Source organism: Chelonia mydas, chromosome 27 (assembly GCF_015237465.2).
Source record: "Chelonia mydas isolate rCheMyd1 chromosome 27, rCheMyd1.pri.v2, whole genome shotgun sequence".
Classification (NCBI taxonomy): domain Eukaryota; kingdom Metazoa; phylum Chordata; order Testudines; family Cheloniidae; genus Chelonia; species Chelonia mydas.
The window spans coordinates 12,384,776-12,410,215 of NC_057860.1; the positions used below are offsets into that span (position 1 = coordinate 12,384,776).

General features: G+C 56.0%; 1 protein-coding gene across 1 annotated transcript in view; it reads left to right on the forward strand.

The window, feature by feature from the left end:
- Positions 1 to 25,440, forward strand: part of PPP1R1B (protein phosphatase 1 regulatory inhibitor subunit 1B) — a 37,778-nt gene that overhangs the window by 5,019 nt on the left and 7,319 nt on the right. Inside the window, exons 2-6 of the mRNA XM_037887205.2 lie at positions 6,715 to 7,767; positions 11,703 to 11,763; positions 12,582 to 12,604; positions 15,201 to 15,276; positions 22,570 to 22,746. Of these exons, the coding sequence (XP_037743133.1) occupies positions 7,687 to 7,767; positions 11,703 to 11,763; positions 12,582 to 12,604; positions 15,201 to 15,276; positions 22,570 to 22,746 (418 nt within the window). The 5' untranslated portion in view covers positions 6,715 to 7,686. The remainder of the gene's footprint in view (positions 1 to 6,714; positions 7,768 to 11,702; positions 11,764 to 12,581; positions 12,605 to 15,200; positions 15,277 to 22,569; positions 22,747 to 25,440) is intronic.

Genomic DNA, 25,440 nt, shown 5'->3' on the forward strand with positions numbered 1-25,440 from the left:
AGCCCTGCCCCCCAACACAGAGCTCTGCCGATGCCCCTCCCTCCCGACCCATAGCTCCCTGCTGTCCCAGCCCTGCCCCCCAACACCCAGCTCTGCTGATGCCCCTCACTCCCGACCCATAGCTCCCTGCTGTCCCAGCCCTGGCCATGCCCTCTGAGTCTTGTGGTGAGTCGCACTGTGGTGAGCTGTGCGGCTGAGGCTGAATGACCTGCCGTGCGCCAGGTTCGCTCCCCGCATGGCACGAGCTGGCGTGTGCGCTCTGCCCTCTGGGGAGGAGCCCAGCTGGGGGGGATGTGCCAGCGGGGTGGGGAAGGGGGGGCTATTTCCAACCCATGGCTCCCTTGGGTGGCCAGGAAATGCCTGCCCCGGAGAAGTCACCAAGGGGGAAACCTCCTGTGGGTAGAAAAAGGTGCCAGTGTTCTTTAAGAACAATACAAAAGACCCCGTTGCCATAACAACCTTGCGGTCCCTTCCACTGGCAGGTGCCAGCCTCTGCGAGATCCCACCCTGCTGCCTGCCGGGAAATGCCCCCGGGCCCCTTTCGCAGGCTGTGGGCCTGGTAACCCTCTGGCTCTCTGACCCTGGCTGCAGCGTAACTAGCCGGCTTGCCGAGGCTCTCATGGGCCCGAAAGGCACAGGGGGGCCCAGGCCCTTCCTGCAGGGGCCCCGGCGGAGCTGCAGGCTATGCCACCCCCAGGGAGGGCGCCGAGTGACGAGCTGGCAAGCCCCACCTTGAAGTCACCCGTGTGGGGGGGTGGCGGGAGGTCCTCAGCTGGGCTCTGTCAATATCCTGGGTGATCTTTGGGTGATTCCTTTTATGCCAGGGGGGTTTCAACCTTCTTTGAATCATGCCCCACCTTAGCTCTTTTTCTTTCACTTGGAGCCCCCCCCCCCTTACAATGCAGGGGCACCAGAAGGACTGCAGAAGTGTGCGTGTCGGGGGGGCCGGTGGTCACAAAGCCGGTTCTGTGGATCCAGCCAGAGAACGGGCTCAGCCTCCCCTGGGCTAGACACACCCCAGGCCAGTCGCTGTGCTTCTTCCTCGGCTGGGAATGAGGAAGGAGCCGTGTGAACAAGGGGCTAGATTGGGACTGACCCTGGAGACTCCGGCAGACCTCTGCTTGCTCTCCAGGGCATCTCTTTGGGGGGGCCCCCAGCCAGCCCCCCCTTACTCACCAGGACCCCGCCAGGCACCACCCTTTGCTCTACAGAGTGTAGCCTCAGGGACCCCCAGCTATCCCCACTCTCTGCAGTGGGGTTGCCCACATTTCCCAGCTTGGAGCCATCCTGTTGGCAACGGCCCGGGAACAGACTCCAGCTGCCTCTCGTTTCTGCCTCCTGAGGGGCTGGTGACATGCTCCCACTCTCCCTGTAGCAGTGGGGTGCCCCCCCGCCAGGCTGCGATGGTGGGAGCCCGAGTGTAGACAGCAGCTGGCCTTCCCTAGGCCTGCTTGGAGCCAGAGAGAGAATTGCAGCCTCCAGGCATCCCAGGTGAGCCGCTCTGTCCCCACCCTGTGAGCTTGCGTTTCCAGACCCCGGCTGGACCAGAGCCATGCCCAGCTCGCTGTCGGCAGCTGCCTCCATCCCTCCCGAGCATGCCCCAGCGCCAGCAGCCACCACACGGGTCTCCGGAGGGCCCCGGGTGACTCACAGCTCTTTGTGTCACGAGCCTCGAAGCTGCTCCTCCCACCTGCCTCAGGCGCAGAGCCCCAGCTGGCACGGAGCTGCGCAGAGCGGAGTCCACCGGGGAGCACGAGCTGGGGGCGGGCTGCGGGGGAGGCCGCAAAGCGGCGGGGCGGGGAAGGGGAGAGGTTCGGCGCTCGTTTCTTTTGCGGAGCAGAGCGGACTTGGTGCTGGGGCCAGCCTGCCGCCTCCCCAGGAGGCTTTGAGAGCCAGGCACAGCGGAGACGGCAGCATGATCGGTCTCCCCTACCGTGCCCGAGCGCCGGGCCCTGCGGAGCATTCTCGCGCCGTTCGGCCCCGGGCAGCTCGGTGGGAGGTAGCGTGGCCCAGTGGTGAGAGCACGGGCGTGCCGGGAGGAGACCTGGCCTCTAGCCCATGCTCTGCTGCGTGACCCTGGGTGCATGCAGCACCCAGTGGGCTCCGATCCCAGTTCAGCTGCTAGGTCCCGCTGCAGGGGTGACTCCGATCTCGAGGGTGGAGACACCCCATGATTAGGAACTGGCCTGAGACCCACCCATGCTTGTTATACACAGGCCCCTGAACAGCCGGGCTAGGTATTAACTCTGGAGCCGACTGTTCCAGGCTGGCTTTGAACTGGCGATCTAGGGACTCGGTTCACCGTTGCCAGACACCTCGGGCCCTCATTTGCACCAGTGCAAAAAGCTACCCAGGCTGGCAGCTCTTTGTCCTGGGGCCATTGATTCTGAATTGGGCCCTGGGCTGTTTCCCTGACCTAGCCCATCCCCAGGGGAGCCCCTGAAATTTGGCAGTGGGTAGAACTGAGAACAGCAGTGTCGGATTTGACCACTCTCCACACAGCCGTCCACAATTATGTATTTTCTTTTAGTCACTGTCTTTTGTTTAATGTTTTGTGCTGAGTTCCACTGATCTAGGTACCTCTAGCATGAGATGCCACTTAAAGGGAGTCGCTTACAATGGAGTGTTAAGCAATGGGAATTGTGCCTTTAATTTGGCTTCCTTAAGATGGGTGGAGAGGGCCCGAACCGAGTGATCTGCTTCCACCTTAAGAATGACAAATCTGGTTCCCTCTGGCTCACCTTCTGGGGGCTCTCTGAGCACCTGCGGGGAGCCTTTCAGACCTTAATTGCAGGGGCGGTGGTGCTAAATATTTAACAAAGGCAATCTTTCTCCCACCTGTTCATTAGCCAGGGGTGATAGATTTATGTTAACCAAACTGAAGAAAGACCCCAAAATTATTTGGGAGGAAAACTTTTCCAGGCTGTCTTTCTCCACTGTAAAGATGCAAAACCCAGCAAAGCTCAGTTTTGCTTTTCATTTGCATGTCCTTTAACTGAGCCCCGGGACCGAGTTTCAGGCTCTTGGTGGTATTTTCCAAAGCCCCCCCCCATGTTGATCTAACTTTGCTCCCCATTGCAGTCAGTAGGAATTTTAGCCTTTGAGATTACTGCAGGCCACTAGACAGGCTCAAGTGCTGGGATTTTGAGGTGATCCAGTCGCTTTAAGTGGCCAAGTTCCAGGAAAATATTTACCCAGGCAGGGCATCTAGTAACCACAAACCCTGTTCACCCGGATCCTCTACAGAAAACAAACCGAAAGGTCTGGTGCAGGGTGTGAGGGCATAGTTACAACAGGGCCACAAACTAATTGAGGCAAAAAGCTCCTCCGGTGACATGCTCACATGTAAAAACCACAGATCCCTTGTCCATGCTAGAAGGATGCCACATGTTAATTAGCCGCTAACATGTGGCAAAAACACACCTTATGTCCCAGCAAAGACCAGGCCAAAGCTGAAAACATATGGAACAGATGGGGTTCCGAGTTGAATGAGCTGAGACAGGATTGTGCAGTGGTCTGGGCAGTGAAGACTTCCTGGGTGACTTCAGTCAAGTCACTTACGTCCTCTGTGCCTCAGTTTCCCACCTGCCCTATCTCAGCGGAGGGTTGTGGGGATAAATGCAATAAAGGCTCAGAAGTGCTTTGAGATCACCTGCTGAAAAGCATGACACGAGAGCGAGGTATTAAAACAAGCGTCAGGAGTTCACGTTCCAAACCTTGGCTTTTAGAAGAGATGCGTAGCTGCTGAATCTTGGTCTCAAGAGCTGGCTGGAAAATGGATTTTATTTCCCATCAGAATAAAAAAATTGAGACTGTTTTCACTGAATTTTTCAGCTTTTGGTTGAAAAACCAAAAAATAATTTTTTTTTCCACATTCTAACAACCCAAAATGGACCATTTTTGCCAAGAGAGAAATTGAAAATTACATTTTTTGCCAATGAAAACTTGAAAAATGTAAATGAAAACAAGAATTTTCATAAGATTTTCAGGGAGGGTTTTTTTTTCCAAAAAAGTCATTTTTGTACTGAAAAGTAAAACGCTGGAGCTCAATTCCCCTGGGCTCTGCTGTTGTCCGAGCACCCTGCAGGCAGTGCCATTCTTGTTGGATGCATTATCAGGCAAACTGGTTCTCTCATTGTTTCTTATTTCATCACTGTCGCCCAAAGTGGCAGGCTAGGACCATGGGGCGCTAGGTGCTGTATAAACACCGAACAAGAAAGACAGTCGTTGCCCCCAGGAGCTTAGAATCTAAGTACAAGGCAAGAGACACCTGATGGAGGCAAACAGACCCATGGGGGAGTACAAGAAAACAGTGCGACAGCCTTGGTCAGTGTGGCAGGCAGCGTTTCAGCGCAGCAGCAGCCTAGCCGGCGTCAAATTTGGGGGAAGTTTGAAGGAGGAGGATGTAGCTTCGTGGATCTCTACAGGCAGCGCCTCCCAAGCGGGTGGGGTTGTACCCCGGCGTGCGACCAGCTCTGGGGTTTGCCTTCTCTCCCCAAGGGCCCTCAAGCTGCAGGCTAAACGAGCAGGACAGTGGGAAGCTGGCAGGGCTCGGGTTAGAAGAGAGATTGGGGGTGAGCGGCTTGCTTGGGCAATGCCTGGCAGAGTCAACGCATTCCAGAATGAGCTGGGCATGTCCCCTTCGGTGTTGCTGATCCTGGCAGTCAGGTCCGCAGCCCAGACGCCCCTGTGTGTGGAACTGGCTGGCTGCACACACGCTCCCCGCTTCCCCTCTGCAACTGGCAGCTCCTGAAATCACAGGTTAGCCTCCAAGGCCCTTCCCTTCCTCCTGCATCCCCTGGGGCCAGAGCCGTCCTGTTCTCGGTTGTACCATGCGACAGCAGGAACAGCCTGTTCTTTGCAGCTAATGCACAGTCCTAGGCTCATCGGGTCAGATCCTCAGCTGGTGGCAATCCACAAATTCAGTGGAGTCGCGCTGATTTACACCGAATGGGGGCCCCTAGGTTTTAAGACCGGGATTCGGGAGAGAGCAAAGACACCGCTGGCAAAGCAATGTTGAGAGCTAAGGAAGACTGAGCCAATGGCTTTAGATACAGACTGGAAGCATTTGGGGGCAAAGATAGTCTTTTTGTTCTGTGTTTGTACAGCCCCTGGCACATCGGGCTCCTGGTCCATGACTGGGGCTGTGACGTGCTAATACAATACACATAATAATGTACATTGTGTGTCTAGAGATTTGTAGGGTTTTTTTTTAATGCCAGAAGGGACCACTGTGACCATCTACTCTGACCTGCTGCGTAACACCAGCCAGAGATTCCCACTCAGCAATTCCTGCGACGAGGAGAATTATTCTCCCCTGCCATATAAGTGACACTAACAAGCCCACAGTGGAATGAGAGCAAATCTTTTAGAAAAGACATCCAGCTTCGATGTTAAAGACTTCAGTTGAAAGGATCTTAAATAACTACAAGTCCCCCGGGTGGGTTTGATGTGTAGCTATGGAAAGTTTTAATCAAAGTTTTAATGGGGAAGTTGGAGCTGCATCTGTTCCACATGCAGCTAGAATTCACTGGTATCATCTGTTCCACATGATACCAGTGAATGCCAGCTATCAGCATTCTGGGGCCGGTGGAAAAATGTCAAGTGAAATATTTTTCCCATCAGAAAATAGGGGTTTTGTCCAAAAATCTAGGTTTTTTTTTTTCTTGAGGGGCAAGATCAATTTCGGGAGAATTTTCTGCGGGGAAAATCAACACAAAATGGTTAGTTTGGGGATGGGGTCTCCATTAATCTTTGCATTGCCCACTGCAGTGTCTCATGGGAGTTGTAGTCGCAGGTCCCTCATGCGTCCATTCTCCCTGTAGGTCATGCTCCCTAGCTAGACTGCATCTCCCAGGATGCACCGTGGTCTTGCCTCTGAGTGGCCTCCGTGCATCATGGGGAAACAGAAACATGCCGACGTTTCTGACTCAAGGTTTTTTAGAACATTTTGTTCCAAAGTAAGTTCCAGTCTTTTGACCTTTTGTTCTGAAAACCAGTCCTACTAGATATTTAGCTGATCTGCATACTCATTCATGGATTTTTTTTCCCTCCCAATATCCTTGTGAGACAGGTGTTATCCCTGTTTTGCAGATAGGGCATTGAGGCTCGGGGAGATATAAGTGACTTTGCTAAGGTCACACAAAGCGTCAGTGACAGAGCCAGGTCTCTGCTCCTGCCCAGTGTTGTATCCATTATATCTACTAACCTTGCCCTTTGAAATGCAGCAGCTTCCAAATTAGCAGGCTCTTGCTGGGGGAGATTGTTGGAATGAGGTGTGTGTTACTCCACAAACACAAAACTGACACAAACACACCTGCAGCCAGAAGAAAAAATGCCTGCTTTCATGTGTACACATTCAGAGTGTGCACACCCACACTTGCACACAACATAACGCACCATGCCCACGCATTCAGCGGATGCACATGGGTGTGCGCACACACACACTGATGCATATACAAAACTAATGCGCACACATGCAAAGAGCATCCGCCATACATACGCACAACCAAAGCAGCCTTAGGTACCCATGCACATCCAGTGTAGCTCCCCATAGCAAATTACAATAGCAGCAGGTGGCGGGCTCGGGGGGCAGTGGCGAATGAGTTTGAGAGTTTGACATTCTTTTCCCATATCAAATGGGGCTGAAACATTGACACCTCGAAAGAATTCACAAACTGAAAAAACGATCTGATGTTTTTCCCCTTGTTTCAGGTCAATCGTAAACTTTCGCTCCGATCACGTTGAAGTGCTTGGTTGAGATTTCAGCCTTTCTTCTTTAAACTTCTTTTCAGTAACATCAGCTTAGAGTTGGGGCTGAAAAGTTGTTCTGTGCCGGAAAAATGGAATTTTTCCTTTGGAAAATGTCAGCCTTCTGAAACACTGACTGGTTGGTTGGTTTGTTTTTCCTCGACATTATTTTCAAGCTGGGAAATTCGTTGCACCTGACCCTGTCTCACTAACTGGCTTTTTTTGGATGCCAAAACAATTCACTGAACAAGTCCCAACCAGCGCTAATCACTGCTCCTGCTGTCCAGCTGGGGAAACTGAGGCATGGGGCAGCTAAATGCCTTGCCTAAACTCAGGGGCAGAACCAGAATAAAACCCAGGTCTTCTGACTCCCAGCCTGCTGCTTTATCTCCTGGACAACATCCAGAGCCTGGTTGCCCCACGGGGCAACGCTGCCCATCAGAATCCATTTGTTTCTGGGGGGCATCTCCACAGCTGGGCGGTGAAAGGGTTAAGACTGGATGTGGGTGGCTTTGTTTGAACCACCCCCCTGCCAGTTGGCTCCCTGCGAGGGCTCATTAAGCTAGCCCTCTGCCCCCCCTGCCCAGGAAGATTAATAATTCAGGCGGACTCCTGAGAGCCAGTAGTCGCTCAGCTCTCCCCTCCCTCCCTCTCTCCTCCTCTTCTCTCTCTCTGCCTCTCCCCTCCCGTCTCCACCACTCACTGTGCAGCGGGGATGGAGCAGGGCTCAGGAGCTGTCTAACTCGGCTGGGGGACGGGGCGCAGCCTCACTCGCTGGGGAGCAGAGGGAGAGACCCTGCTGGGCTAAGCCAGTATCTGCCTGGGCTGGAAGAGGGGGGGACCACGCCGCACGGTTCTCCCTGCGTTCAGTTCAGGGGGCAAAGAGAGACGTGGACTTGGAGACTCTCCTGGGAAGTGGGAGAGAGCGACGGTGCGATGGACCCCAAGGACCGCAAGAAGATCCAGTTCTCCGTCCCGGCGCCCCCCAGTCAGCTGGACCCCAGGGCAGTGGACATGGTAAGGGTAGCACGTCGGCGGGTTCGTTTGGGATTGGGGGCTGCCGGGGCAGGGGGAGTTTACACAGCGGCGCAATGCTGGGTCCTAGGGCTGGCGCCTGTTTGCTCGGGTCACATACGCACCCGCACCCCCGACCGAACGGCCACGTGCTCAGAGACATTCGCTCACAGGTCCAGTCACCCACACACCCAGACACACGTGAGGATACACAATTCACTCAGGTGGTCAGCCAGCCACTCGGGTATACTCGCACCTGCACACACTCGCCTAGCCATTTGCACACTCCCAGCCCTCCTGCACACCCACCCACAAAACCAGTGCAAACAAACTCACGCCCTAGGCCACTTGTGTGCACCCCAGGTTTGTACGCACAGCCGTGCATGCACTAAAATGCCAGGGTGAGTGCACCCTGCATCCCTCACATACCCAGTCATCCAGGACACCGGCACATTGAACAACCCTCCGTCTAAAAATAATAAAAAATCAAAGCCCACTCAGGTACGCACCCCGCACACCCAAGCTCAGCGCACCCTCACATACACACGCATCCTTCACGCTCACACGCCAACGAGCAGCGGGCGGGATCCACTGCTGGTGTGAATCAGTGCGGCTATACTGACATCAATGGGGCTGATTTACACCAGTTGAGCATCAGACCCTATCTACAGAATGACCCCGAACCTGATCTCTGGTTAGCCAAGGGCTGAGCACATCGCCTTGAAAGCACCATGCCCCCATCCATGCCTTCCCGGCTCAGCTCTAACTCCATTTATGGAGAATGCGCCGAGCCGGGACTGTCCTCGAGCCGGTCAGCGGTCTAAGGCATCTGGGCATTAAATGGATGGAATTTCATAAAAGGCACCTTAGTCCCTTAGCAGCCAGGAGGGCAGAACCTGAGCTGTTTGCATAACCATGCCCCTGGAGTGAGAACAGCCATCTGGGGGCTTGTTAGTCACCGCGCAGGGTTAAATCCGGCTGCAAAAACCTGCCCCAGCTGTACAGGTGAGCCCAAGTTGTGTTTGTCAAGCCCCAGTGCCTCCAGACAGGCAGCACTGAGGACTGGATTTGCTGAATCTGGATGCGACTTGGATCCGGGTCCCCCCACCAAGATCAGAAGGGTGGGGAGGGTGTCAGCTCAGCGTTTCCCCCCTGTCTTGGGGGGCCTCCTTACTGACTGACGGAGCTAGGTGGCTTCAGAGTTCCAAGCCGGGTCAGGAGAGATTCCAGGCAGTGCATGCCAGGCAGGGGGCTGGAACAACTTGTAGAGTGGGGGGTGCTGAGAGCCACTGAACCAAAGGGTAAAGCCTGGATATAATGGAATCCGCTTCAAGCCAGGGGGTGCGGCAGCCCCCCGCCCCACTCCCCGCACCCCTCGTTCCAGCACCTATGATGCCAGGTGCAATTTCACAGGTGAACCCGGTTCCGCTAGCACTGGTCAGCCTGGTGAATTGCAAGTCTAGCCAATATACTCCCCCCTCCAGCCAATAACCGTACCTGCGCCAGCCGGCCTGTTACTCGAGAGGAGCGTGACCTCAGCGTTATCGGTCACAAATGAAACCTGCTTTCCATTCTAGGCATGGGAGTAGTTTGACTCCTATATTTGGGGGGGGAGATCCAGTCAGGCCAATGGGGCAGCACGTGAATGGGGGAAATTCTGCTTGCAGTTTGGGGCGGGGGGCAATGCCCCCCCCAGACTACGCCCAGAGTTCTAGGGGAAATTACATTCCCAGTGGCCTGTCAAGTTACCATCTCATGGACGTCGGATGCCCCATGTGACCTGAGTTTAGGGGCCTCCGTCTGGCAGACCTGTGTCCATGTGACAAATCGCACCATTAGCACCAGTTGGCCCCCTTGTTAGCAGCCTCAACAGGGAGGCCAAAGGGCTACCAAGACTGATTTCCCTTCCCTTCAAGTGGGCGCCAGCCAGGCCAGGGATGGGTCTACCATGGTGCTGCCAGCAGCTTGCCCTGATGCTGCCCCACCTGTGCCCCCAGAATGGCCCAAACTGCCCCCTGTAAGATGCACTCAGCTTTGATCTCACTTCCCCCAGGTGCTCGGCGCCACCAGCCTGGCCCCTGCGAGAGCTGGTCTCTCTCCCTTCATCCCGCTGGGCTGCCCGTCCGATCCTCTCCTACCAACTCCTCTCAAGGGTGTCCCTGGGCTTAGACACGTCCCTGCTTAATAAACTGGGGATGCGGAGACCTTGGTACATCCCCAGGTCCGAGCCCCTTACATCTCCTGTCTCACACTCACATACCCACACTTGATTGTGTACATACACACTGATACACCACACACACACACACACAGAGCACCCCTCTCACACACGATCGCTTACACCCTGATACATACCAAGGCACACACCACTCAGCCACTCCCCCACAAAGCCAATGCGCATGCACGCACAAGGTCACTTACACACAGATACTAACACCCAAACTTACACACCAGACACTCATGTAAAATCAATGCCCGCTTGTGCAAAGGAACACACTAGATCACTGTCAGACTCTCTCTCTCGCACTCCCCTCCCCCCCCCCAACAAGGGTGGTAGGATTGTCAGCCTGCCTGGCCAGCTCCAGGCATCCCAAAACCACAAATCAAAGTGCCCCAAAAGATCACAAGATAGGCTAAAAAATCATGGTTTGTTTTTTTAACTAAACAAACTGGGGGTTCTTTTTATTCACCTGCCGGTTTCTGAGACTTCCCCTGCGTCACCTTCCCCTGCTTTCCCCAGCAGCCACAGGGGCTGCAAACGTCCTTATTTTTAAAAAATGAAATCGGAGATGTTCGTGAATACAAGGGCCGGGGCTGTCCAATGTCGAGAGAGAAAATCGTGAGAGCTGGCTGCTGTGGCCCTGTGATCTTCAAAGGGCTCCCAGAGGACATGCAACGTCCAGGGCAGTGTGGCAGGGCTGGAAACCTGCTCCTACCCCTTGGGGAATCCCCAGTGGCTGTAGCTGTTGCATGGCTTATAACCTGTAGAGGGTATATATGTGCAAGTCCAATGCTGCCCGATAGAGGGCGGTGATGATTCGTACATTGTAAGGGTTTGGCTGCAGCTTTTTGGTACAGCCAGGTGGTGGACTAGAAGTTGTCTGGCTTAGGGTGATGGGTTAGAGGGCCAGTGCGGGGCTGGAGAGGGCATGTGATGGTGATGGGTTACCTGAGGGGCGCAGGATTTTATTATTATTTATTATTTGTAGTACTGTAGCACCCAGGAGGCCTAGTCCTGGTCCAGGACCCTGTTGCGTTGGGTGCTGTGCAAACACACAATAAACAGATCATCTCTGTCCCCAAGGAGGTTAGACCCCAGCCCTGGGGTTCCCTGTGTTCCTCCACCCAGCCCCGAACTGAAACTAAACCCACCCAGCAGGTTCCCTGCTGCAGCCTCCGTCCACATTCCTGGGCAGAGGTGTCACCTCCCCCTCCCCCTCCCGGCTCAGGTGACAGGCTCTCAGGTCTCCCACCCCCAGGGCACATTCCCAGGTCAACACTCCCCTCTCCCTGCTGCGTCACATCGTCACATCTCTCCCCCCTTCGAGACTGACCTGAGCGGGGTCAAGAGATGGGTTCAGACAGGGGAGCGCCCGGAAACAACGAGACAGCATTGGTCAGCACGGTCGGCTGCGACATCCGGGCCCCAGCGACCTAACCGTTACCGTGTTCATGGGTGTCAGCACCAAGGATGTCAGAGGGAGCTTCCTGGCTGAGCATCCCACTGCCACGCCTTGGGTGGCCCCCGGTGCCATGTCCTGGGGGCCACAGCAATGGCTCTGATGGGCGAGGGGGGTAGTGGAGGAAGGGGAAACCTCTTCCCTGTGGGCCAGAACGAAGCGAGGTTGTGGGGGAAGGGAGCAAGGCGCCATCGCCTCTCCTCACCCCCACCCCCATGGGGCAATAGAGAGATGCTCAAACCGTTCTCCCCGGTTTAGATCCGCCGCCGGAGGCCCACGCCCGCCATGCTCTTCCAGATGTCAGAGCACTCGTCCCCAGGTGAGTCCGCTCTGGAAGGGGGTCGTGGCCTCCATCCCAACTGAGGGGGACACGGCAGAGGGAGGTTTCCACGAAGGCAGGGGCTCAGCCACCATCAGGGCCCTCATCGGCCTTTCTGGAGGGGAGGAGAGGGCTGCGGGGCGGGGGGAACCAGACCCATTGCCAGGTCACAGCTGGTGGTGGCTGGGTCTGAGGGCAGATCTCGTGGCCATCGCCAACTAGCTGAGGTGTGCCAGGGTAGCGGGGCAGGCGACCCCTTCCTGGTGAGAAGAGGGTTTGGGATTAAAGCCTGAGGATGCCCCACCCCAATGCCCCCTCCTGGTCCCAAGGGATCCCCCTCCCCTCCCAGCCTGGAGGGCAAATCCCAGATTAAGAGGCCTCGAGGGATGCCCGAGGTAGCTCTCGGTGCCCAGCAGAGTGGGTCTGGCTCTGGGCTGCTATGGCCTGGTGCCGCAGCCTTTGGGAAGCTCCATGGTGGTGCTGGCAGATGACTCTTCCCATTTGGGCACCTCCCTACCCAGCGATCTCGCTGCAGCCTTGCCTGAGGCTGGCATGGGGCAATTCCCAGCTGGCAGGGGAGCTCCCTGCCCAGAGGAAGCAGGGCAAAGGGTGGGGGGCAGCTCTGGCCTGGCCTTTGGGCCCCGAACCAAAGTGGCATTTGCCTTCCATTCTTAGCAGCTCTGGCCCCAAGCGCCCAGGGACCTGGGCCCCTCTCTGACCAGGAGCGGGTGCCCCCTGCTGTCGTCCCGCTGCCCTGGCTTGTGCCCTGATTGTCTTTTTCTTCTTCCCTCCTCTCTCCCGCCCTCCTCCTCCTGCAGAAGAGGATTATTCCCCATACCAGGTCAGTGATGGGGCCCTGCCCGGAGGGAGCAGGGAGGATGGGCTGGCTGAATGGAGACGCCAGTGAAACGATCAGCCCAGGCTCTGACCGGTATCGGCAGCCCCAGTCAGTTGGGAGGGTGGAGGTGGTGGCAACACGGATGCTGCAAAGACCCCTTCCTCCTGAGTGGCGCAACTGGCTGAGAACAGGCACAAACACGGCCTCGGGGGCATGACCTGTCTCCAGAGAGACTCCTCCCAGTTCACTCTCTGGTGGAAAAACCTGCTACCCTGGCACTGCCCTCTTCCCCAAAGCAGCTGGCAAGCTTGGGCGTGGGGGTCGGGGCATGGGACACGTAGAGGGCACAGATCAGAATAGCAGGAGGATGGCCGGTCAGGCCTGTGGGGCATTGGCAGAGCTGTGGACTGGAACGGGGGGGGACCATGGGTCAGGGTGGAGGGGCATTGGCAGGGGAAGCTTGCGCTGGTCGCGTGTAGCTGCTGCTGTGGGTGGTGACCTTTCAGGAGCGCTGCAAGTCACGGCGGTTACTCAGCATTGATGAAGGGAGAAAACGTCAGGGTGCCCCCGGCTCATGGCCTTGGGCCTTTTCCTTGCCCTTGGGAGGCCAGCGTGACAGCGATAGACTGCGCGGTGCAAAGTTACCTTGGAAGCTCCCAAACAACTTGAGCTGCCGCAAAGCCCGGCTCAATCCCCACGCTCCAGGAGCTCGCAGCGAGAGATTGTCTCTGCCCACATTTTCCATGACTTCTCCTTGATCTCGAGTGAAATTAAATTCCTTAACGCATGCAAAGTGCTAAGCTGTAATGGAGGATGAAGCGAACAGGAGCCAGGAATCTGAAGCTTAGGAACTGGTTGAGGGTTTGGCCGCTCTTCAAGCCCCCTCCCGCCCCCCACGATGCAGAGAACTCGCAGTTCGTTACTGTAGCGAATTTGCGACTTATCTCGTAATTGCCGCGGACTTTCACCACCTTGCAGTGTACTAACAAAACCAGCCCCTTGCTGGCGGCCATGGACAGTGCCATATGAAACCTTTCACCTCCGTGTGGCCAGTTCAAATCCTGCCCCAGCTCGGTGACAGTGACAGTGAATGAAACTTGTAACCATCTCATGGCTGTTTGACTACTTATGTGACATGAATGCTCTTGGCCTCAGCCCAGCTCCACCTAGCAAGGGGCACAAAGTGGCCTGTCTGAGGAGGGGCATCCCACAACCTGCTCTCAGACACAGTCCACTCACGTGAGTTAAGGAGTATTTGTGGCACCTTAGAGACTAACAAATTTATTTGAGCATAAGCTTTAGTGAGCTGTAGCTCACGACAGCTTATGTTCAAATAAATTTGTTAGTCTCTAAGGTGCCACAAGTACTCCTTTTCTTTTTGCGAATACAGACTAACACGGCTACTACTCTGAAACCTGTCACATGAGTTAGAATCCAAACTCCCCCGGCCTCCCCCCAATCCCCCGACCACCATCCCCACTCCTTGGAGTTTGGGGAATTGACAGTGAAGCAAAGTTCAGTTCAAACCCCTTTTCCTCAGGGCTGGCCGCTCCTAGGGCTCCTCCTCCAGGAATTCTCAGCCCACCCTCTAGATCCTCTCTCTCCAGAAAGCCCCACTTCTCTCCCACCCAGGTGGAGTCAGGAGCCAGTTGCTTCCGGGAGCGAGCAGAACTCTGCTCCGGACTGACGCACATTGGCAGTGTCGTGGGTGGTGGAGCTTGTGGTACCTCTGACCGCACTGTCCCTGTTCTCTGCAGAGAGGCACTCAGCTCCTCAAAGACGTTTAGGTGCCAAACTCCCAGTGCTTTAAGGGATAGTTAAATACCTTGGCAGTGTTGTCGCTGTATCAGTCCCAGGATATGAGAGACGAGGTGGGGGAGGGAATATCTTTTATTGGACCAGCTTCTGTTGGTGAGAGAGGAGCTTTCAAGCCACACTGAGTTCTCCTTCAGGCCCGGGGAAGGTCCTCACAGAGTGTCACAGCTAGATACAAGCTGGAACAGGCTGTTAAGCACAAGGAATTAATACACGTTGCAAGAAGCCATTCAGCATGAAGTGGGCAACTAGCACCTCTGCAGTCTTTAAAGAACTGGACCTCAGTGTCTAGGCTGGTGGAGCCAGAGCTTTTCACCAGCCTCGAATCTGGGCCCAGGGCTTTGTTTTTAACGTGAGGCCCAGGGCCAAGGGGTGAGTGAGCCATTCGCAAAGGGGCGTGGAAATCCTCACTCCACATTGTTCAAAAGTTTGTTTGCTCTGCTCAGTGCCCAAGGTTTGCTTTGGATTCCCTGCACTTTGCCCCTGCTCCCCACCACCCCACCCCACCTGGGGCCTCTGTGCTTAACAACCATCATGCAAGGTCTCCCAGGCAGCCTTTGTCCCTGCCAAGAGAGGGGCACCAGGCAGCGCATGTGGGTTCTCCCCATGATGAGCGGGGGAAGGCGGCTGAGCTGGGGCCTCTTTGGCTGGGTCACCTGGGGGGCTGCTCGACTTGCTGTCCCAGCCCTGAGGTTGGCCCTTGATTCATAGACCCATGTTAACTGGAGACTCTCTTGATTGCTCTGCTCTGGTGCTGTTGACAATCCATTCTCCTCCCTTCCAGAGAACGCTGGGCGAGGGCCACCTGCTTAAAACAAAGAGGACCAACCCGTGTGTCTACACGCCTCCCTCTCTTAAAGGTACGTGTACTTTCATGTCATCCCTTGCAAAAAGAAAGCTTGGGAGCAGCAGTGAAATTCACCCTGCGCCGAGGGAGAGTGCAAAGTCCATGCATCACGTATGCCCCACTTCACCCACAATGTCGCTGTATCACTCAAGTCCTGCTTCATTCCCTAGGGATGCGTGGCCTTTTTATTGTCCTCTACACAGCTGCGTGTTTCATCCTCATTCACGCACCTCCTTGTTGATGGACACCTTATTGGTCAGCTTATTCCATCAGCTTAGCACAGCGCATCTTGGTCAGTTTCACTTCCTGCTTCTAGCCAGTTTCACATTTCCCTGCAGTGAGGTTAGGTTTCCAAAAGCTACAAGGGAAAAATTAAAATACTTAAAGGCCACAAAATCCTTTGGATCATAACTTTGAGGCTTCAACTGCTGCTGCAGAGCCGGGCTAGCAGGGGGAGCCGGCACATTGTTTGGCGTTTTTTTTCCCCTCCTCTATATCCCATTAAAAATAGCCAGTCAGTTTTATTTTAAATGCCTCAGAGCTGAGGGATGGTAATTGTGCAGCAGTTTAAAAATGCTAAAAGCTCTACAGAGATCAAATAAGCCCAGCAGCAGCCTGAAGAGGGAGCAAAATAATTCCATCCCTGTTCTATAGGTAGGGAAACTGAGGCACAGAGAGGAGCAGTGACTTGCACTAGGGCCACACAGCAAGTCTGTGGCTCAGCTGGGCTTAGAATTGGAAGATCCTGGCGGCCAGACTCTTGTTCACTCCACTAGTCCTGGCTCCCTCTTTATGGAGGCGTTGTGTTTTAAAAAAAGACAGAGATTTAAACCCAGAATGTGTTCCTTCTACGATTCTGACAATTATATGGTCTGATCTTGCAGGTTAAAGAGCTGTGGTTTTCTCTCTGGGTTTGCCTATGGCCAAGCTGTCCTCATCAGCGAAAGAATGACCTTTATTGCCTTTTTTGAGGAATGGGCCAGCATATATTTTGTGCATTGCTGATGTCCCACTTAAGCCTTATTTTGAGATCTTTAAATGGGACTTAGATGGTATGTGAGGTTTGGGAAGGACCCTCTCTGCCGAGGTGAAGGTCTCTTGCTCCCTCCCAGGTTCTTTCCCATTATTATATTACAGGAGCTTGTAGAGGCCAACCAGATTGAGCCCCGTCGCGCTAGGCTCTGTACGAACACAGAGCAAATTACTTCTTCTGACTGATTTCAGTGGAGTTAACGGGCATGGCCCTGTTTTTTTCAGCAAGTGTCCTTATCTGAGCTGTCAGATGTTGCCAGGTGGAAGAGTGTAATGTACCAACCCCACACCAAACTCAAATCTCTCATTAGCACCTTTTGATCTTAACGAGCCTCAATGGCAAAATCAAAGGGCCCGGTTCCCCTCTCTCTCCCCCTCCCCGTGTAAATCAGGAGCGACGTGCCTGGAGCGGGTGGAGTTACACCAGTGTCAAAGCGACATGAATCAGGCCCAGGGTGTTCACTGACATGATCTATTTAAAGCCCTAATTTGACGCCGTGTGTGCGTTCGACAATCTGTCTGCGCTGCAGACGCTGCCTGATATTTAAGAGTTCACTGCCACGCAGGGACCTCATTGCAGGGTGCGTGACAAAGGGGCTACCACAGCAGGGGGTGAGCTGCAGAGAGAGGGTCATCACTCTGCCTAGCTCGCCCCTTCTGCCTGCCGTCCCTCTGACCTCAGTGCACAGGGCAGACCTCCTGGAGTTCAGGCTCACCCCCCCCCCCCCGCAGGTTGGGCAAATGCAGCCACTCCCATGTTACAGATGGGGAAACTGAGTCCCGGAGCGGGGATACGAATGGTGAATAGTGGGGATGAGGAGTGGATTTAGGCAACATGTTTCTTGCTCTGCTACTTCTCCCGCTCCCTCTCTCACACTTACACAATCACACTGTTTCACTCCTGCACATACATACGCGCACACACGCTGTCTCGCTCTCGCACACACACACGCACTGCATCAAACTCGCACATACGTGCACACACGCTCTGTACTGTACATAGCAATTTCCCATCAGCCGCTTGCTCCCACTTAATCTGCATGCACCTATTGTTCTCACCTGTCTCTATCACATCTCGGGTTCTGTGAAATCTGCCAGGACTCAGGCTCTGCTCTTCCTCCCCCGTGTTCCCTCCCAGCCCCCTGCTTTGTTCCCTCGCTGCCTCTGAAGGCACGTTGCCTCCCGCATGGCAGCGAGAGAGGGAAGGACCCAGATGGTGCTGGGGGGGCTGCGTTACCTGCTCCCTCAGCTGGAGCTGAGGCCCATGGGGCTATAGAGGGGGCTGTGATTAGGGGGAAGCGAGGGGGAAATCAGGCCCTGGGTCAATATCGCTCACAAAACGGGCATCCCAGAGGGAGCACTGGGTAGAGAAAGGCCCAGCCTGGATGATCCTGGGCCAGCAAAGGCCACACAACTTAGAAAAACCCCAAAGTGCCTTGGGCTCGGACCCTCAGCTGGTGTGAACCAGTGCGGCTCCGGCGCAGGGGCGCCCGTTTACACCAGCGGAGGATCTAGCCCTGGATCTTGCTTTGTTTCAGCTCCACATGGTGAAATCCACTGCGGCCGGGACCAAGTCTCTCACACCCAAGATTTCCCTGGGACTTAAATGCCCCATGCCGTATGTGCCACGGGGCACGTCTACACTGCAGTCTGAGTCCCGGTCAGCTGACTCACAGAGGTCAGGCTGCAGGGCTGAAAATAGCAATGTGGACATGCAGGCTTGGGCCGAAGCCCAGACTCTGGGACCCTCCCCGTATGGCAGTTTTATAGCCCTGCAGCCCAAGCCTGTGTCAGCTGACCTGGGCCAGCCATGGCCGTGCCATGGGTCTTTTACTGCTGTGCAGATGGACTCAAAGAGTCATAGGATTCATCAGAGTTTAAGGAGAGAAGGGACAATTGGCTCGTGTAGTCTGACCCCTTGTACATTTCACCCAGTTACCCCTGTGCTGAGCCCAGGGACTTGTACCCCTCCCCCTAGAAGATTTACACCCCTGTGCCTTTAAAATGACCCACCCAAGGGCCAATTCTTCAGCTTCCTATGGCCCCTTTGATCTGTAAGCCCCGTGCCCCATGAATCATCCCCTTTCCACAGCCAGTGCTGGGAGCAGGACGGGGTGGCCAGGGGCAGGAGGAGGGATGGCCAGGGTGTTCCCATGCCCTGCTCCCCTGGGCGGCTCCAATGCCCATTGTACATGGGGGCTCAAAGCCCCTCTAACTCTGTCCAGGGCCAGAGCAGGCCCCAGGACTAGAGAGGCACATCACTCTCTCCCTTCGGTCCCCAGGCCACGCTCCGTGCCAGCGCTGGGGTGAATCAGGGCCCAGGGGTCAGTGGAATGAAGAGAGGGTCAATATGGCCCAGCCCTTAGTACAGCAGGTGCTGTGAAGGTCTGTCCCTGACTGGCCTTGGGGCATCCCAGCCAGCGTCGGGGAGCCCCGAGCAGCTGCCATGCTGATCGCTGGCCCTCGGGCCACCGATCCGCCCGCCCTGGCTTTGCTCCTGCCTCTCTGCTCCCATGCCGGCACTGGCTGGTTCCAAGGCTGGCCGGAGGGAGAGGCCCGGCAGGCTCCTTTGTGCTGCCATCAAGGCTGGAGGAGGGTGCTCTCTCCCCACCTCCCTTTGCCATCACTCTTATCTCTCCCACTGAGGTTATCACTAAGTTCTCTGGCTCCTCTCCCAACCTCCCCCACTCCCCTTCAGTGCATTGGCGGCAGCTCAGGCGGCTGGACTGGCCTGCCGAGTTCGCTGCCTCGGAGCCAGTGGAGGCCGAAGTGTGGGCCGTGGGGCTCTCTGGCACAGCCTCCCACTCCTCTAATCCTGGGCGGGAGGGCAGCTGGGCCCAGCCCCCAATTCCCCCTGCGATCAGTCCTGCTTTACTGTTGGAACAAGCTAACCCGCGTGTTAAAGGGACAATGGCTTCAGGTCGCACCCTGCCCAGGTCCAGCTGGGATTTGGCCTCCTGGTTCCCGCTGCCTCAGTTCCTAGGATCAAGTTTCCAAATAAATCAGCCCTAAATTGAGCAGTAGAGTCAGGGGGTTGAGACGCCTACACTGACCAGCCAAGGACAGAACCCAGGCCCCTGCTCTAACCACTGAAGCATATTCCTTCTCAGAAATAGAAGCCAGTTGGGGCCCCCAACGCTGTGATCCAACCACTAGACTGTATTCCCTCTCCCTGCCAGGAACAGAACTCAGCAGTTCTGACTGCCAGGAGGCCCCTGCTTTAACCAATGTTCCCCACTTCCTCCTGCAGTTACAAACCAAGAAACCTGACTCCCTTGCCTCCTGCTGTAATCAACAGCCAGGAAGAGACCCCAGTAGTCCTGCCTCCCTGTCCCCCACTTTATCCCCAAATCCGTATTTCCCCTCGGCTCAAAGCTGCCACAGCACTTGCATTTCAGACCGCTGTTTCTGAGTGCCCGTAACCAACTCTTTCCAGTCCTTTGTCCCCAGCTCTTAGCTCACACAAAGCAAATGTTTCCTTGTTCTTCAGCCTTGGCAGGGATGTAGTCCTCAGCAAGGAATGTGACCAGCCTTGTTCGGGGAAACAAAACCGATCCGAGAAACAGAGACAATGGTCCACTGTTGACAGTGGCTTATTCCGTGGTGGTGTTTATAGCCACCTCCACTTCCTGCCAGTGACCCAGCACACCCACTCTGCTGCATCTAGCCCTAATCCATTTATTTTTCATCCCTGAAATATACATTTAAACTGCCTTTTTTTTTTTTTAAACAAAAGGCCCCAAATCTGAGCTGAGCCCTGGGTTGTGTGGCAAGTTCTGCCCCCCCCCCCCCCCCCCCCCGCTTCCCCAAAAAATTGGGTCAGCTTTCCCCACCTGCTGGGTTCTCAGCAGCCCCAACCAGGACCAGATTTTCAGCTTAGCTCAGCTTGCACTGAAGCATCTAAGTAAGGACTCGGCCCCACACTGTGACCCCACGGCCAGATTGTCAAGTCAGTGGTGATCTCCGGCCCGAGAGAGCAGGTGCTGGCTCGGAGGGGGTGGAAATGCCATGCTGTTCGGACCGTCTCAAGGTCACTGCTAACGCAGCAGGGTGTCTTGGGAGGGTGTGATGAGGAGCAGGCCGCAGAGGGTTTGTCTTCGCTGCAGCTGGGAGCGAATCGCCCCGCGCCCGTAAGCAGACCCGTGCTAGCAGGGTGGCCGTTCCGGCTCGGGTTCTCACGCCGAGGGGGTGGGGTGGGCTCAAAAGCCCGGGCACCTGCCTGAGCCAGAAGAGCCGCACAGCTAAGGTCGCTGCGCTAGTGCGGGGCTGTCTGCCCGGGCCAGGAGGCTGGTTCCCAGCTGCCGTGTGAACATTACCCAGCGCAGTACGGTGCTCTGTAGCCTAGGGCCACCCAGCTGCAAACTCCCCGGGCTGGGAAGCTCGTGGACGGCGCTGCCAGGGGCACCAGATCCCACGGGAAGCCAGATTTCCTGAAGGCTGCCACGCGGCTTGGAACCCTTCTGCGCCGCCTCCGTCTCGCACCAAGGGTAGGCGGGTAGGATGGTCCCCACTTCATCCCGTGGTGGTGAAGGGGAGGAGGTGGAGGAAGACCCGGACCCGGTCAGCGTGTCCAGTGATCAAAGCCCTGAGGCAGCGCCGGATTCATTTGGGGGAGGGAGGGCTTTGCCCCATGTGCCTTGTCTGTGTCACTGGCCCGGAAGCTAATTCCTCTTGCAAACCAGGTGTGAGAGGCAGCGTGATCTGCTGACAGGACAATCATCCTGGTGGGAGCTGGGGCCCTATTAAGTTCCTTGGGGCTTCCCCACTTCACTTCCTGGCCAGGTTTTCCACTCTGGCTCCTTTGATGCTTCATGAGATACTGTGGAGCTCTTCAAGGGGGGCACTTGGGGTATGTCTCCACTGGGGGTCTCATCACCCAGGCTCCAGACAGAAACCAAAGGTCTCCACTGCAGTTGGACAGGCTTGCAGCCCGAGCCCTGCAAGCCCAGATCAGCTGACCCAGGCTGAGACTGGGTGCTGCTGCGGGTTTTTTAAACGCCATCCGACCTCTGAGCTTTCATACGATCCCCAGGCAGGCTGGGGGAAGGTCGCAGGAAGCTGGGGCTGCAGCGTTGCAGGCTGCATTGTTATTCTGAAGCTGCGTGTCTCCGCTCCACTGGTCGGTCCGTTAGCATGCTAGACGCGTCCGTCCGGAGCATATGCACACACGGGGGGGGGGGGGGGAAGGGGGGGTATGGGGCGGGGGGGCTGAGTGTACCCAGGCACTGACATTTGTTGTTGTAGGGCTGCCCTGTGTTCTGCACTGAGCCTGCGTACCCAGAGCTTTGCCATGGCCGGGTTGACAGGCAGACGTGCAGATTGTTTTAGCAGAGGGCTGATTTGTGCAGGGCTGGTGGGTCTCTACCATGCAACCAGGCCTCTCTGCTCCCAGGAGGAGTCTGCCGACTCCCCTGGGTCCGCTAGTCGGAGGAGAAACCGGGGCGTCCAGAAAGCAGCTCCGCAAACGCACCCAGAGCGCAGGGAGGTCAGGCACTGACGCGTCTCTGAAGGTGCTGTCAGCACCTGCTGAACCTACCGCTCGGGGACCTGCCCTGCAGTGACAAGCCAGTGCATGTGGGCCTGCGCTTCCTAGCCACCCACAATAGCCAAGCAGTGGTCACATGGCGCAGCCCTTACAAGCAACCCTATAACCAGCCAGCCAGCCTGCGTGCACGGGTGATGGAGGGGGCAAAGCTGGTCGGGGAACAAACTTTAGGTTCACAGGTGGTGTTACTGTACCAGGATACACTGGTAATGTCCTTTATAGATACCGGACTTGGTAACATTCTCTCAGCAAGTGAAATCAGGATTAACTCCTCTGAAATCAGTGTGTAAACTTGGGCATAAAACTGATGTGAGTGAAAGAAGAATCGGGTCTGTGTGGAGTACCGAGAGAAAGGTGAAGTAGTTAGAAGACACGACTGGGAGCCAGGACTCCTGGGTTCTGTTCCAGCTCTAGCCACTGACTGGGTTTGAGCTCAGGTAAGTGACTGCCTCGCTCTGTGCCTCAGTTTCCCCCATCTGTGCAGCAGGGATAGCACTGATCTGCTGTGAGGGAGGTTGTGAATGTGATCTGGTGTTTGTGAGGAGCTTTGAGATCCTACAGTATAATACACACAGAGAGATCGCTGGTGGGGGTGTGGCTCCCGTCTCTCGGATCCCTCTGCACTCTGGTGCCAGAGACAACAGGGGCTGGGTCGCCTGGAACCTGCACTGGCTGGATCCGGCTCCCACTGGCACGACTTGGCTCTTCTTCCCTCCTTGTGCATTCCAGCCATGCAGCGCATAGTGCAGTCGCACCTGGAGGCCAGCAGCGGCCTGGAGGACGAGGATGCTGCCGAGCAGGAGGACAGCTCCGAAGGGGAGGCCGAGGACGACAAGTCGTGCGACCCAGACGACATCGACTCCGAGATCCCCGGCCCGTGTGAACTAGAGAGCAGCGTCGCTCCTGGTAAGAGAAATGCAGCATAAATAGCCACTTTGGGGGAGGCGGGGGGCAGGAGCAGCTGGTGCCCAGAGCAAGTGCTGTAGGGCTGCAGGGGCGTGTGCAGGCAGCCAGGCGTCCCTCGAGTCGGCCCCACCAGGTTCCCCTTAGGGGCAGCTAGGTGTCCTGCAGCCTCCCAGGCCGGGAGAAGCTTGATGCCCCCAGTGGCAGCAGTCGGTACTGCACCTTGCCACACAGCAGTGTAACACAGGGTGCCATTGTCCGGGAAGAGGGGTAATGGAAAGCCAGAGAGGGACGCTCAGGTCGTTAGATCTTCCCGAAGGAGGGGAGCCCAGAGCCATGCGAAGCAGCGTGATCATGTCCTCCGAGGACAGGCCTGGGAGCCAGGGAGACGGGCGTCTAGTCCTGGATCCCGTAAGGTTGGCGCTGTGTTTCAAACAGCCCCGGGTGAATGGTCCTTTGCAAATAATGCAGCCAACAGACATAGCCAATGGCTGGCGGCTGCTGCTGCACTCCTGTCACTGCTAGGCTTGGCCTCAGGAGAGATGCTTTCCAGCTGACCTTGGGGAGCCGCTCGGTGCCTCAGTTTCTCCATGTGGGGACAGTGATAGACGCCAGCACAAATCACAGCTCTCTAGCTAGAAAGGTCGTCCCATTTGGTATCACAGTGATGGGAATCGCTGCTTTCCTCCCTGTGCTGAGTCCATCCCTGAGGTGCCTCGTGAAGCCTGAGGAGCCGTCCCTGAACCAGAGAGCGGGATGAATCATCGGGGGTAATTACCTGCAGGTTTAGACTCAGCGGGAGCTCCGGGATGACTCGTCCCACTCCTGGCTGCCATTGTTTGCTGGCCCCTCCAGGAGAGTTTGCATCTGTTCTCCAGCTCAAAGGGTGGCTGGGCATTTCCCAGGGCATCTTGCTGGCCTTGCTCTGCTGAGATTCCTGTCTGAGAGAAGGAGGTTTCCAAGCACAGTGCCCTGGTGCACTGGATCCCTGTGCAGGGCTCAGCTGTTTAGGTTCCCTAGGTTCTCAGATATCCCGGGGACAAGCACCACACAGACTCCAGCTGCGGTGTCAAGATGGGTGGGAACCCTGCACCGTGCCCCCCGGTGCAGTCAGTGACACCAGTGCAAAGTGGCTCAGTGATGCTACCCAATCAGAACTGGGGGAAGAAGCTCGGAATAAGCTGGTCAAAGGCCCTGGGGTGGAACTCAGGAGCGCAGAGGGCAGATGGGGCTTTCTTGGCCATTTGTGGGAAGCAGGGGATGGGCTGGGGGTTCTAACCTCTCTGAGCCCTGGAAGGAAGTGACCCGGGGGAAGGGGATTTGCTTTAGTCCAGGGCAGTTTTCCCTGGATCCGAGTCTGGAGGTCAAGGAGTTTGGAAGCAGGTGGGAGGCCTGCCAGCGTAGCAGGATTCTATTTAAAGGCCTCGCTATTCCCCCCTGTCCCCCCCGCCTTCCTCAGATCCCACTCGCTGGGGACCCGCTGCGCATACTAAAATATCCCTTCATTTAGCGCCTTTGCTGCTAGGGAGAAACCTGTAAATATTCCCCACTGCCGCCACGCATACGCTCCCTCCCTGGTACAATGAGCCGTCAGTCACCTAGGAAACCATCACTGTTGCTTGGCACGAAGGAGCGGTGAGCCTGGTGCCTTGGCATTCAATCAGAGACACACACCCACCCCAACCCACCCACCTGCTTTCCCTGCACCGTCCGGGGATGGCGAGATTCTTTCCCCCCCCACTTAAATTCGGTGGGGGGTGGGAATCATTGAGCTTCCTCATCCAGAATGGACCCGGGTCACGGCGGGGACGTTTATCTTGGCACTTTGGCATCTCAGCTCCCTTCCGCTCTGGGCAGCGAGAGCTGGGAAAGGCTGGTTGGGGTTAGAGTCAAGTTCTTTGTTTCTTTTAAAGTCCTGGGCTCCCACCCCACGCCACGGATCCATTGATGCTGCTTAGTTCTGACGCACATCCCCCTCTGCTATCCCAGCCTTGGGCTCCCCCCTCCAAACCTCTGCCAGTGCCCCCTCAATCCTGCCCTGCAGCCCCCTTCCCTTCCAGTCCTGGGTTCCCCATACGCACAGAGTGCTGGCAACACAAGGGTAGTGAAATCTATGTAGGAATCTGTCATGTGCCCCTCCCCGAGCATCTGAGTGTCCATTTCAGATTTGTGTCCCAGTAGCAGTTAAAAGCCCTGGTCAGGATCGGGGCCCCAGGCGGCGAGGCCCTGCACAAACACTTGGGAAGACTTGGCACCTGTCCCAACTCCCAGCAAACTTACAGTCTAAGTAGACAAGTCAGGTATGAAGTCGGGGGGGGAAGAAGGATATAATCAGACAGATACAATCTTATAGACATCGATACCTTTGCAATTAGCAACAGTCAGAGCACCAGCTGTCCCAATTTGCCCCTCCAGCCGTCGCCAATTGGCTGGTTTCTGATAGGCCGCATGGTAGCAGAGGCATCTGAAGGAAGGGAGGGTAGCAGCTGCAGAGGGTCCTCCCTGCGTTCTGTGATTTCGATCTATTACAGAGGTATCTAGAGGCCTCAGAGTGATCAGGGGCCCACGATGCAGGGAATTATACGTACCTATAGCGAGAAGCAGCCTCTGCCCCCCCATTACTTACTGTCTAAATAGAGGAGGTAAAGGATGGGAGGGGAACCTGAGACACAGACTTGCCCTGAGGGCCCTGCCAGA